The 12,164-nt window shown below is 40.7% G+C and overlaps 1 protein-coding gene across 6 annotated transcripts in view; it reads left to right on the top strand.

Annotated features, from left to right (window-relative positions):
• The window catches only part of BAHCC1 (BAH domain and coiled-coil containing 1), a 108,434-nt gene that overhangs the window by 41,332 nt on the left and 54,938 nt on the right, over positions 1-12,164 (top strand). For all 6 annotated transcript variants that reach the window (XM_075216884.1, XM_075216887.1, XM_075216885.1 and 3 more), the window contains one exon: positions 8,707-8,889. In XM_075216884.1, the coding sequence (XP_075072985.1) occupies positions 8,707-8,889 (183 nt within the window). The remainder of the gene's footprint in view (positions 1-8,706; positions 8,890-12,164) is intronic.

Below are 12,164 nucleotides of genomic sequence, written 5' to 3'. Positions count from 1 at the left end.
GGATACTGTCAACCTGCCTGGGTTTGATGTGTGCCCTAATGGGATAATAATAGAAAAGTTAATATGCAGTAACTGCAGGATCCTCTGATTGTGTCTGGCCAAAGCCACTTGTGCAGGGGAGCAGGTCGTGTGAAGGGGCAGAGAGATGTGTGCATGTGTGTGAACAGTGCCGATGAAGCCTGGGAAACTGACCGTCGGTCCAGGCTGGAGGAGAGCCTCAGGGACTGGTCCTTCTATGTAGAGGGGGTGGAGGGTTTTATGAGCAGTGGGTGTGGGATCCTAAGTTGGATTTTCGTTCTCAGGAACCTGCAGACGGCCCCAGAGCTTGTTCCCTGCTTCCTTCACAGCTTCTAGAAAAAAAAGGATTTGTCCTAGAATCCTAAGGCTTCTCCCTGTAAATGAAAGCAAATGTTTTGTCTATTTCCTGTCCTCCCCTGTGCCTCCTCTCCAACTCTGGTGTGACAGCGGGGGAGTTTGTCACACGGTCATCATATGTATTCAACTCAATCCATATGCGTCCAATGGAGTGTGTGTGTGTGTGTGTGTGTGTGTGTGTGTGTGTGTGTGTGTGTGTGTGTATAAATCTATATCTCCACACTTGAAGAAATTTTTTAGTGTGTATCTCAGATATTTCTGCTTGTTTATCTCCCAGAGTCTTGTTCATCAGTTATGCAAGGCACTTTTGTTATTAAGCACATATGCTGCCAGCGAATAAATCTATGGCTGTGTTCATGACGGCTTTTAACCAGATAAGCATCATTTGCACCTATGCAATTGAAGCAACCTTTTTTTTTTCCCCCTTAAACTATAACACTTCTCTTTTCTATTAAATGAAAGGGTGGGGGTGATTGGTGGTATAACCATCAATGTTTTCAGATCATCATGGAGTTGTAGTTCCACCTCCTTAGTGGCATTAATCTATATATAATTTTTTTTATTTTTTTTTAAGATAAAATGCCATATTAATGTTCAGACAGAAAGTACCATCAGTTACACTTTGAAATTGTCTCTTATTGAAACAATTTGGTCTGTGAAATATTGAAAGATACCTGTTTACTCCTACAATATTATGTTAACATGGCACTAAAGTTAGAATAAGTTTTAGTTGACAATGATAGTGGTATGAACCTTCTATGAACCGTGCATTAACAGTACCAAAGCTTACATTTTCATAATAAACCTTTCCACACGTGCATGATTGATAGTAAAACATGAGCAAAATTGGGTTCTAATCGGTGTGGCACCAGAATTCTGGTGTGTGTGTGTGTGTGTGGCTGTTGGTGCAGCCGCCTGTCACTAGAAGTATTGTTTGTGTATGTGACACTAAAAACGCTCAGTGTGCAAGTGCGCAATGTGGTTAGGCACCGTGCCCAGCCAGATAAGCATCATACAAAAACAGAGGAGGCCGCGACTCCAGTTGTAGACGGTGCCGAAACCCAAGGGGAAGGAGGGGGACGGGGACAGTGTAAATGTATTCAGAGCATCCAGCGTGCAAGAGACACCACAAGGAATTTGTCCTGAGGTTCAGAGAGCTTCCACAGTTCAATAGTTTTAGAAGATTTGAATTAGGAATTTCAAATATGCAAAATGCTATTTTATTGTCCTTCACAGGGGCCATATTCATAGAAGCTGGCTGAGTTTACAAATGTACATGAATGAAAAGTGGGTGGTTTTTGGGTTTTGTTTTTTTTTTCTTTTTCCCCACCACCCAGATGTAAGTCAGCCTTTGGAGTTTAGATATTGAATACTGTTGCTTCTCATGTTACATTAAAATGAAAAAACTTACAAGGTTTGGAGTATTTTAAACGGTTTTACTCTGTAGATTTACTTTGTATTACACTTTGATAATTTGAGATTGTGATAGATCTCTAGATGTAGGTTTTGGCAAATCTAAAAAGAGGAAAAAAACCCACAAAAAACTGGGCACATGTTTATAGTAGAGTATGATTCTATATAGTTGTACAGAACAATACAAACAAAACAGGAAATGGCAATAGAGCATGAGGGTATTCTGTGGATTCTATAACCATACTTCTCTATAATGTTTCTGATTTAGTGGGCAGCCCTCTGTTCTAATGGACTGTTCCACCAGTCAGGGTGTTTGTTCCAACAACCGGAATGTTGAGAGTTGTGTCTCCCTCAGCTATGTACAGCTGAGCAGTGGTGAATGGGTGCCACTTGACAGTGTGTGTGTCTAGAGAATGGGAATTGGGGGTAGTCTAGCCATTAAGATATGCTAGGCACGTCCATAACTTTGGGTGATCACAGCCTCAGCTTGACAGTGACTTGCTCCCTGTTCGAAGGTTGCTCTGTCCGTGTCCTTATTCCAAAACACAGAATATGGGAGGTAAGCTGTGATATATCAATGGTGTACACCGCGGCTCCCAGGGGTGCCGCGGCGCTGTCACAGGGGTGCAGCAGCCAGGGGACAAAAAAAAAACTTACCAATCCAGTGTTGCCCGGGCCCAGCATCCTCCTCCCTCCTCACTTTTCACTGAATGTCGGGTATGATGACATATTCAGTGAAGAGCTGCAGGAGAGAGGATGATGCTGGGTCCTGGGCGCCGCCGCATTGGTAAGAAGATAGAAGAGAAGATAGAAGAAATAGAAGATAGAAGGACAAGTATGGTGAGTAAAGAAACAAAGGGGAAGGTGAAGAGAAACTGCAATGGAGGGTCAAAAGAATGAAGAGGGGCAGGCGGTGTGTGTGTTTTGTTTGTTTTTTACTTGGATTGGACTTGGCACATGGATGTGTATTTATAAGAATGTATATGGGATTTCCCATAAAACACTACAGAGTGTGTAGAAGCCCAGTAATCATTGCTTCTCTTGTATCATGCTTGTAGCAGTGAGTTCAGCACTAGACTTGTGGTCAGCTGTTAATAGAACTGACTTTGCTTTTATAGAACTTTTTAACACCATGCTAGATTCAATATTTCCCCCCCTTTCATCCAAGAAGCTTACAATCTATTCTTGCGTAACGTAGTCTTGATCAGAATTCAGATGGCTGCAGCTGTGCGAATGCATGATGCATACACTACATTTTAATATAAATGTTTGCTTCACCAACCTAGGATTGGTAATTGCATCTGCTTGTTCTCACAACTGTTATGCCCCAGGAAATATCTGGCTGTGCCATGATGGCTTTACTTGGTCCTCAGTCTCTACCTCCACTTTACGAAGGGCAGTGGGAAGCAGACATCCTAAAACTCATTCCTTAATTGCTATGACTTTACCACATAAGTATTTAACTCTTATTAGGTAGCAAAGTAACAAGAATTACATGGCATCAAGCAGCCTCAGATTTGGCACTAGATATCCTCCAATGCTTGCAAATCTGAAAAATCTTGCCATGGCCATAATCATGCTTGTCCATGCCCAGAATTGAAGGACCACAACCTTTTTGCTGTAAGACCACAGGATTGGCCTTTCAAAATTGACCTCTTTCCACTCTGATGCCAATAAAATTAAACCGTGAATAAATAATAATTCTATTACACACCTCTTCTAAAACATGGGGGTAAATGTATCAAGCTGAGAGTTTTTCGGCGGGTTTGAAAAAACAATCGGATTCTAGCTATCATTTATTTAGTACATTCTATAAAATGACAGCTAGAATCTGATTGGTTGCTATAGGCAACATCTCCACTTTTTAAACCCGCCGGAAAACTCTCAGCTTGATACATTTACCCCATGGTGTGTCCTCATTTTAATCTTGCAAGCACCCAAATAGTAACCTTGAAGTTGTTTTCTACTGCCCAGTACATAGATCCAGACAGGGTCTGTCCGCCTATAGAAAAGCAGCAGAGGATGCTATAGTGAGCAGTGGCAGCTAGGCACAGAGTTCCCACCCTATGACCAATGCTACCACCACCGTTCTTATGCGGTATGACCCCAGGCCCTTCTCTATGGAGCTCTCCATGGCCATTGTGTCCCATGCAGCATTTTTACCGGGGGAAATAAAGTTTTTGTCTTGATCATTGTTCTTGAGACATGAAGAACATTGCTTGCAGCATCTCTTGCACCAGAATCAGTGTATTGCTATTGTTAGAACTAGGCTCCAATGTAACTGAGGTATAATCTAATGATCAAGACACATTTAATGTACATTTTAGCATACAATATTTATAGGGTTAAACAGCAAGAGAAGACACAAGTTTCCCTTAAAAACCGCACTCGGGACACTCACTTTCAAAGCATCTAGGTGGGAGTAGTTTGGCAGTGTGGGAGGACCCCCCCCATCATCTCCCGCCCATCACAAGCAGCCCAGACCTGTTTTCTATCAGAGGCAAATTGCTTTCTGTGTGTTTTCTTTTCTGTGCTCCTACGTTTAGAAACACATGCTGCGCAAAGGGGGGGGGGGGGGAAGAAAAAAAAAAAAGATAATTTTGCAATTGTAGCCTGCATATTGGATAAACCCTTTACTGCCAAAAGCAGTCAGAGAAGCAATTTATTATTATGTGAGACAATACATTGCGATGCTCCATCCAGCCGTGATGGGGTTACTGTGTCCATGTTTCCAGGACTGCTATCCCAGGAGAGATCCTTGCCATATGATCTCACAATAAAAGTTTCTTTTTTACGATCCGTGTAACTGTTTCCTTTGCTATTTTCTCCTGTGAACGGCTGCTGGCCTGGCAGGTCCTGTTTCTCCCTCTGCTTCCTCTTCATGAAGCTATTTATTAGCCCCGTATGGTTCATGTGATAAACAGTGCAAGGAGATTATTAGGACAGTCCCAGCTAATCTTGTGGATCATGTACTTCTGGGGTAAGTAGCTTGGCAGTTGGGCATTTTTGTTTGTTTTTATTCTGCAAATCTAATTGCAAGCTTCTGAGAATAACTGTTCATTAGTTTACTAACTTATAATATAACGTGAAGGGCTATAATAAAAAATCCAATGCCATTTATTGCACCAACATGATTTCGAAACCATGGAACAGCCAATAAGCAGAGTTGGTAAATTCAATTCAAGAATACCTGTCTCCATTGTTTCACACCCTTCACCTTTTAATAACCTATTTTGAATTTTAGTAACCCATTTTGCAGTATGAGCTACATTCCAGGCCACTAGAACACTATCTGAAACTGGGTAGCTGGGGGAATTTAATTTTAAAGATTGTAAGTTAATGGAAGAGTAGTCGATGCATGCTTGCAGCAGATGTAGTAAAGGAATTTTGTCACGCGTCGGTCCTGAGAATTAACCATTAATGACTAGTCTGGACAATTGGTTCTATGTTTTTATGGATTGCATGGCTTGTGTGATTGTCAATGGAAAATTGTGCTATTGTTTGGTCACATCTGGACACATTTGTTGTAGAGTGTTGTGTTCAGCAAAAAGTCAGAGGGTTATTTACAAACATTGCTGAAATGCGCTTTTATTGTCTGGCTAGCACTAGATGGATAAAAGCTAATTGCTCATGCTTTGTAAAGCCAGCTTAGTACACAGCCAACACTGGTTATAGCATGGGTGACATACCATGGAACTGATGCACTTGTGTGCATAAAATACACCTGCTAGTGGGGGTGGGGCCGTGTGTGTGTGTGTGTATATGTATGTATGTATGTGTGTGTATATATATATATATATATTAGTGTGTGTGAGGATATAGAGAGAGAGCACTGTAATTGTTTGCTGTGGTTTCGGTGCAGATTTACACCTTTGAGCAGTGTACGTAAATAACCCTAATTGAATTCTATACAATACATCTATACTGACCATTGGGATCTCCCCCCATCTGTTGTACAGTCTTGCTGTTAAGGCTGAGATAATAAGAAATGTTTGTTTCTCAGAATTGTATGTATGTGACTTAATTGCAGAGGTTAAATCCACTGTAGATGACTGACACTGAGTGGAAATCCCCTCTATAGTACATGGGCGTAGCTTATGATGTGGGTCCCATCCTGCTGCCTCCTCTCTAGTTTTTGTTGGGATGATTCCTGGAAAGGCCAGCCTGCTGATACTGCAGTGCTCCCTTAGGTCTGCGTTCTACAGGCTCCACTCTTTTCTCACAGCTGTGTGTGAACTGGCACCGCTTGGATACAAATGGGAACAATACGACAGATGTATTGCAAAACACTGATATACTGTTAGTTAAGGATTGGTCTTTGTACAGCTATGCGCAGGAATCGCAAAGCACAAAGTCATTCTATGGCAAAAGTTTCATAGCTCACTAAGCAAAGCTTGTTTACAATAAAGGAGAACAACTTGTAAAGATAACTGTAAACATCTGTGTTTTATCTGTTTTTAATGACTCGCACACCTATGAACAGGGAATGTATTTAAACTTCCAGATGGAAATGGCCCACTAGGATAGAAGATCTTTTGGGTCTAGAGGAGAAGTAGGCAACATGTGGGCCTCCATCTGACAGTGCATGCTGGGACTTGTAGTTGCATGACAACTGGAGCACTATAAAGTATTTTTTTTTCCAGTAAAATAGTGTCTTATATCAGGACTGTGTGCGAGTGAAGTATAATCTGGAAAGACTCTTCTGACGTCTTGCTGGGAATCTCGCATCTGGGATTCTCTCCCTGTCAGGTGACCGAAGCAGCTGGAGGAAAATAAGGGAAGTCATGAGAGTGGGGAGGCTTCCTACAAGATGTGAGATTTTAATAGTGCCCTGAAGGCTGGGAGGGAAGGGAACTGATCAACCAATGCTACAGTACACACCCTGTACATGGCTCAGCCATTGCACATGACTTTCATCAATTACTCGGTCTCTTCAGTTAGTCTTTCCAACTCCTGTATTACGCTTTTGTGTTCTTTTCCTTCCCTGTTACTTAATACTTAACCATTCTATTGATTCCCCCACCCCCCAAAAAACTCTACATATACTACTGAGCTGCAAGATGTTTTGTGTAACGCTCAGCCTAATGCTGTTGCCTTGTATCCCAGAGGTCAGCAGTGGTGCAGCTCCATATACAGACACCATTGTGTTGTCCTTTACAGCTTAAAATACTTCTTGATTTGTATATGGTACATTAATAACATTCTTAAATTGTCTGTTTGTCATGTGAATAAAATGTGTCCTGTGTAATATAAAGGCAGGAAGCCTGCTGTGCATATTAAAAGAAAATCTCCACTATCACAACTTTATTTCAAATCTATGTTCTGTGAAGCTTCTGTAAATGTTACATATAATGTAATACGTGCATATCATTATTGTGTGGAAAGACAGCATAAATAAGTCATTTCAACTCCTCCAGCATCCAGCTGACTTGTATCAAGTGCGTTGGAAAATATTCTCTTCTGGGTTTCGCAACCTTCTGCATTGACTCATTCACTACAACAGGCAGAGATTAAACTTTTATTTTTATTTTCACATCAATGATGGTTATTGAATTTTTAACAAACGTGGAGTACAGAAAGCAGAAGAATGGGTGGGAGCAGGGGAAAAAAAAGAGAAGGGGTAACATAGTGGGGTGAGAACACCACAATATATTTTTATGGACACGTAGCATAAATAGTCAAACTATAATTGCAAGAAACTAAAGGTATTGCTGTACAATAGAGGTCCAGGCCTGGGTGGGTTGGGGGGATTCTATGAGATTTGAAGGTGAATATGGTGTGGTAGGACGAGATCGGACTCCAGGGGAGCCTTTGCTGTAATGTACACATGCCAGCCGAACCATTTCATTAATGGGGAACATGTTGTGGTAGAGTAGGGCACTCCAAGGGGAGAATTCAATTCCGTTCTAAAGAACAACGCAGGGCACGCTCAATTACTGTTACTGCGGTAATTTTAATGCAGATTTTTGTTCGCGGCTTAAAGAGTTGCGAGGAAAAATCAGCGTTGGAATTACCGTAGTAATGGTAATAGTGCGCAGCTCAACGCGGGGAGTTGAATCCTCCCCCAAGTGTTTCCATCTCAAAACTAAATTGAACCTTGGAGATGGGAGGGGGTGGTGTGAAATTAAACATTTTAGATATTAATGCTGCAGAGAAGCTAAGATATTTTGATCCTTTTTGTCATTAACGCAGCAAAAAAAAAATAAAAAAATGATTTGCCAATTTTCTTACCATTTGAGGAATATACATTATAAAGAAAAGTTTGGGTGAAATTCCTCCTTTTACGCTTCTCAGTATCCTCTCTTCTGTTTCTAACCTTCTCTTCCTAATTCAGTAGATTCCACACTTTCTCAGTTCGATGCACCCTTAGGGTCTCCATAATTTTTTCAAGGCACCCCTAAGCCAAAATATTTACCAAGAAGTCCCCTGCCTTGCTTACAAACGGCCCTGGTCGAGGCCCCCCTCTGAGATCGCTGCGGCACCCCAGGGAGCCACGGCACACCTTTTGGGAACCACTGTCCTAATCTGTTGTGCTTCTTTGCTTTTATGCCCATGTTGTAAACCGTGTCTTTGTAGGATATAACCAGAGCAGCTCACCTTGTCTTGGTCCTTTGTTAAATGTAGGTTGAAGGTAATTTAACTCTTGAATGACGGAGGAGGGTCTCAGGTTAACAAAGACATTTTCTAGCTACATACTTAGGGAAATTAAATTTGAAGAAGGTTAGTAGTAATCTGTATATCTTGTGCATGTTTAAGGTGCTATTGGTATTCTGCAATGTATTGTGGTCCATTATATGTTGCACTACATATGAAAGATCATTGCTCTACTGGTACTTTTTACTTTTATTATTCTCTGTTATAGCGATTTCATAATTGTGGCTTGGTAAATTAGAAGGTAACTGGTTCTCTTTCTTGCAGCCAGCACCGGTTTGATGGCAAACACCTCACCCTCTTTCATGGGCAGTTTTCTGAGCAGCAGCCTGGGCCCTGCTGCAGCATCCGCCCACCCGGTGGCAGCGTCCTCCTCCCCGTCAGAAACCACCTACAGGGGACCGCATGGTGCTGGTGCCTCCCAGATCTGGTTCTCACACTCTCATGAAGGTCAGTGAAAATTTTTTATTTTTATTTTTGTTGATCTTTTTTAGTTCCAGAAAGTAGAGCCTGTCACTTCTTCTCTTTCCTAGGTGTCAGGATAGAGACTTGTTGATATAATGCATGCTGTCCGCAGCCATGTTTACTGTATCTGTTTGCACTACTGTGTCAAATTACCAACTCTTCATAATCTTAAGGGATTGTCCCTTGTCTTTGACAATCTTCCCTGGTTTCTAATATTTTTAAACTGGCAGAACTACAAGATTGCAATCTTATATAAAATTAAGTTGGGCGTTGTAGTGTTCTATCTGTGTGAAAACCAAGAAATTGACATCAGAAATGCAACTACATTTTATTTTTCATCATATTTTACCAATGGTTATATCTTGGTCCCATTCATTCTTGAATTCGATCACCTCTGGGTCCTTCACTTTCTGAATTTATTTTTTAATCTGTACCATAAATCAAATGTCTATTTAACATCTAAGCAATATCCAATAAGTTATACTGTGAAATGTCACTTTAGTTTCCAAGTTTAAAAAATAAATAAAACAATAATCCACTAGATCTGTTTGGTAGGATGTCTCGGCAGTACATCCATGCTGCCTTGGATAGTGTAATTTTGTTTAACTGTAGATAGTCAACAATTGTATTTATTTAAGTGATTCTGTTTCCCTAATATTCATATGAGACTCGCAGATCTATAGTAATAGTTTTCCCTGTTACCCTTTGGCAGATGTAGTTCACTGCACAATTTTTCATGACCTGGAATGACACCTATCAGCAGCAATTGGCTAAAAAGTGTTGTTAATGGCACTGCAAGCATTGCTCTGAGCCCTTTCATAACTCTCGGATGTATGTCATTTGGACCCATTAATTTATATACTTAGATTTTTGAGAATTTTCTGTAGTATATACATTTGTGTGCACAGAATGGTATCTGTCTGTTAACACTTTGTTTTCCAACATTAAATACAAAGTAAAAATCTTCTCCTTCGGCACATTCACCAATTTTAGCATTACTCTGCCTCATGGTTTTTTTTGTTTTTTTTTCCCTGCCTGCAAACTTTTTGGGTTTTCTCCAGCTTTGCTCTACTGGGCATTTTAGAGTACAATAGAATTGTATTATAATCATGTCCAATGGTAAGGTCATATTGGCAGTTGTGGTGTCCTGTGTCTATATAGAGCGTAATAGAATTGTATTATGATCATGTCCTGTTTAGTGGGTGAAATGTTATTTGTTTTCTGCAAAAACACTATACAAAGTGACACTTGTCCCTTGTTTTTAGAGGTTTGCAGGTATAATATATATAGAAAGATGCTAATTATGAATACTCATTTTGGGACCCTGGCCTCCATTTCCCTCTTCAAGCCCCTTAAGTATGTATAGCACCTCTGAAAGACTGTTGCTGCCTGAAGGAGTTCTGTCATCATCTTGTCTGCTCTGACCTCTTCTGTATGGAATTTCGGCAACAAAGCCTGTGAACTGTATCGCTGCCCTCATCTCCTCCTCATAAAAACCTGCTTAGCAGCATTGTCCACAGACACCTGCGGGCAGGGGCTTCTAGTCTTCATCCAAACCGCTTACACTAGATATCCCTTGACCTGATCAGAGTGCTAACAATGGCGGTATTTGTAGTAATCATAATTCTATTTAATCTTTTTCTTAAATAACCAAAGAAATAATATACTGTTTGGAAAACTCACTTGACGCCGGTACCCAGAACGCAGGGAATAAGTGATGGGAATGAAGTCAAACTAGGTTGTAAATGTTCAATATAAAGTAATCACTTTTATTTTTTCCAAACAAACTCTTTTGTGTGCAAAAGATGTAATATGTCGGCTATTTATAAAAATAGATTTCCATGCAGATATTGTCCATGCTTTCTCTTTGACTAATCTTTAGAACCGATAATATGAATTTGAGTCTGTTTTATTGGACAGTCTTTTTCCAAGAAACTTGGGTGTTAGGCATATAATGTAATAATTTGACATCATTGATGTCTCCTGATTGGCAGCCCCTATCCTCATGGTACAGACACCCAATGTTAAGTTCCTCATTTGATTTGCCTATACTAAATAGGAAAATCCTTCAGAGAGATGATTGATTTTGGTCATCAAGGTGGTATTCGTCCATTTTCCTTTTGGGTGAAAACTGCCATGTATGATGTTGTGCTAGTGTAGCATTTGTGAATTGAGTACATTGTGTGCGACATTGTGTTACAGGAGAACTTGCTCTGCTACCACAGTTCCAAGAACCTACTTTGTGCCTTACTTACCTATCTGGTTAGGTTAAGAATAAGTAATTCTACTTCAGTATATATCTCATATGTATTGCAGTCAATGTATGGTAATATGCCGGTTCTGAGTGTTCAGTCGGACCTAATCCTAAATAACGCAATAGCAGGCAACGCATTATTTATCAGGGATCAAACGAGTGACCCCTTGGTCCTGGAACAAGATAACCTTTGCAGGATTATTGGATAACATTGTTGCTGCTGTGATGTATGCATGCAACAGTCAGGTAACCCATGGCTTGCCAAGCTAAGAAAATATAGCCATATAATACATTGGAAAATACTCCCACCAGGAGGACTGCATGCTGCCCCAGGGTAATCAGTTGGTTGGCAAAGCGTCTATATTTTATCCTAGAGCTCCAAATCATTCCGCAAACACTTTTAATGCATTCTATACACTTGGCATATAAAATATATGTGCTACATAAAATTTTATATCAGCAGTAGACCACTCTTGCTAGATTCCCTGGTGAGAAGCTCATACCCTAACCTGACACATGTATGTAAATGTGCCAGTTGGAATTTCACAATTTATGTATCATTTCAGTGTTTTGACTTGCTTTTTATTACGTAGAAGCTACTTGTGTTTGAGCTAGACTCATTGTGTCTTTTTTTCTTGTATGTCCTTCTCATTCGTTTTCTATGTTTCTTCCAATGACTGTTCTCCCTCCCTCTTTTTAATATGCAGCCTGAAGAAGGGAGGAGAGTGGGGGGTATTTCTGATGTGGAACGAGCCAGCTGGCATCTTTTCAGACTAGCAGCCGGGCATGATGCCAGGGCCTCAAGCCAATACCACCTCCCGCTCTCACTTTCTTTAACTCTGCGTGTTTCTGTCTCTCTGTGACTGAACTAATTTGGGAGGAATTGGGGTGTGGCAATAGATGGCCTTGCCCTTAACTGTTTGGATACCATTTCTATGACATGATGATCTACCACGTATAGGAGAAAAGTTTTGACTATTTTCTGAGTGTCTGAGCTCACGAGGAG

The sequence above is a fragment of the Mixophyes fleayi genome, chromosome 6, assembly GCF_038048845.1.
Source record: "Mixophyes fleayi isolate aMixFle1 chromosome 6, aMixFle1.hap1, whole genome shotgun sequence".
Classification (NCBI taxonomy): domain Eukaryota; kingdom Metazoa; phylum Chordata; class Amphibia; order Anura; family Limnodynastidae; genus Mixophyes; species Mixophyes fleayi.
Note: the sequence above shows the minus strand (reverse complement) of the source record. Positions and strands in the feature narration are given on the sequence as shown.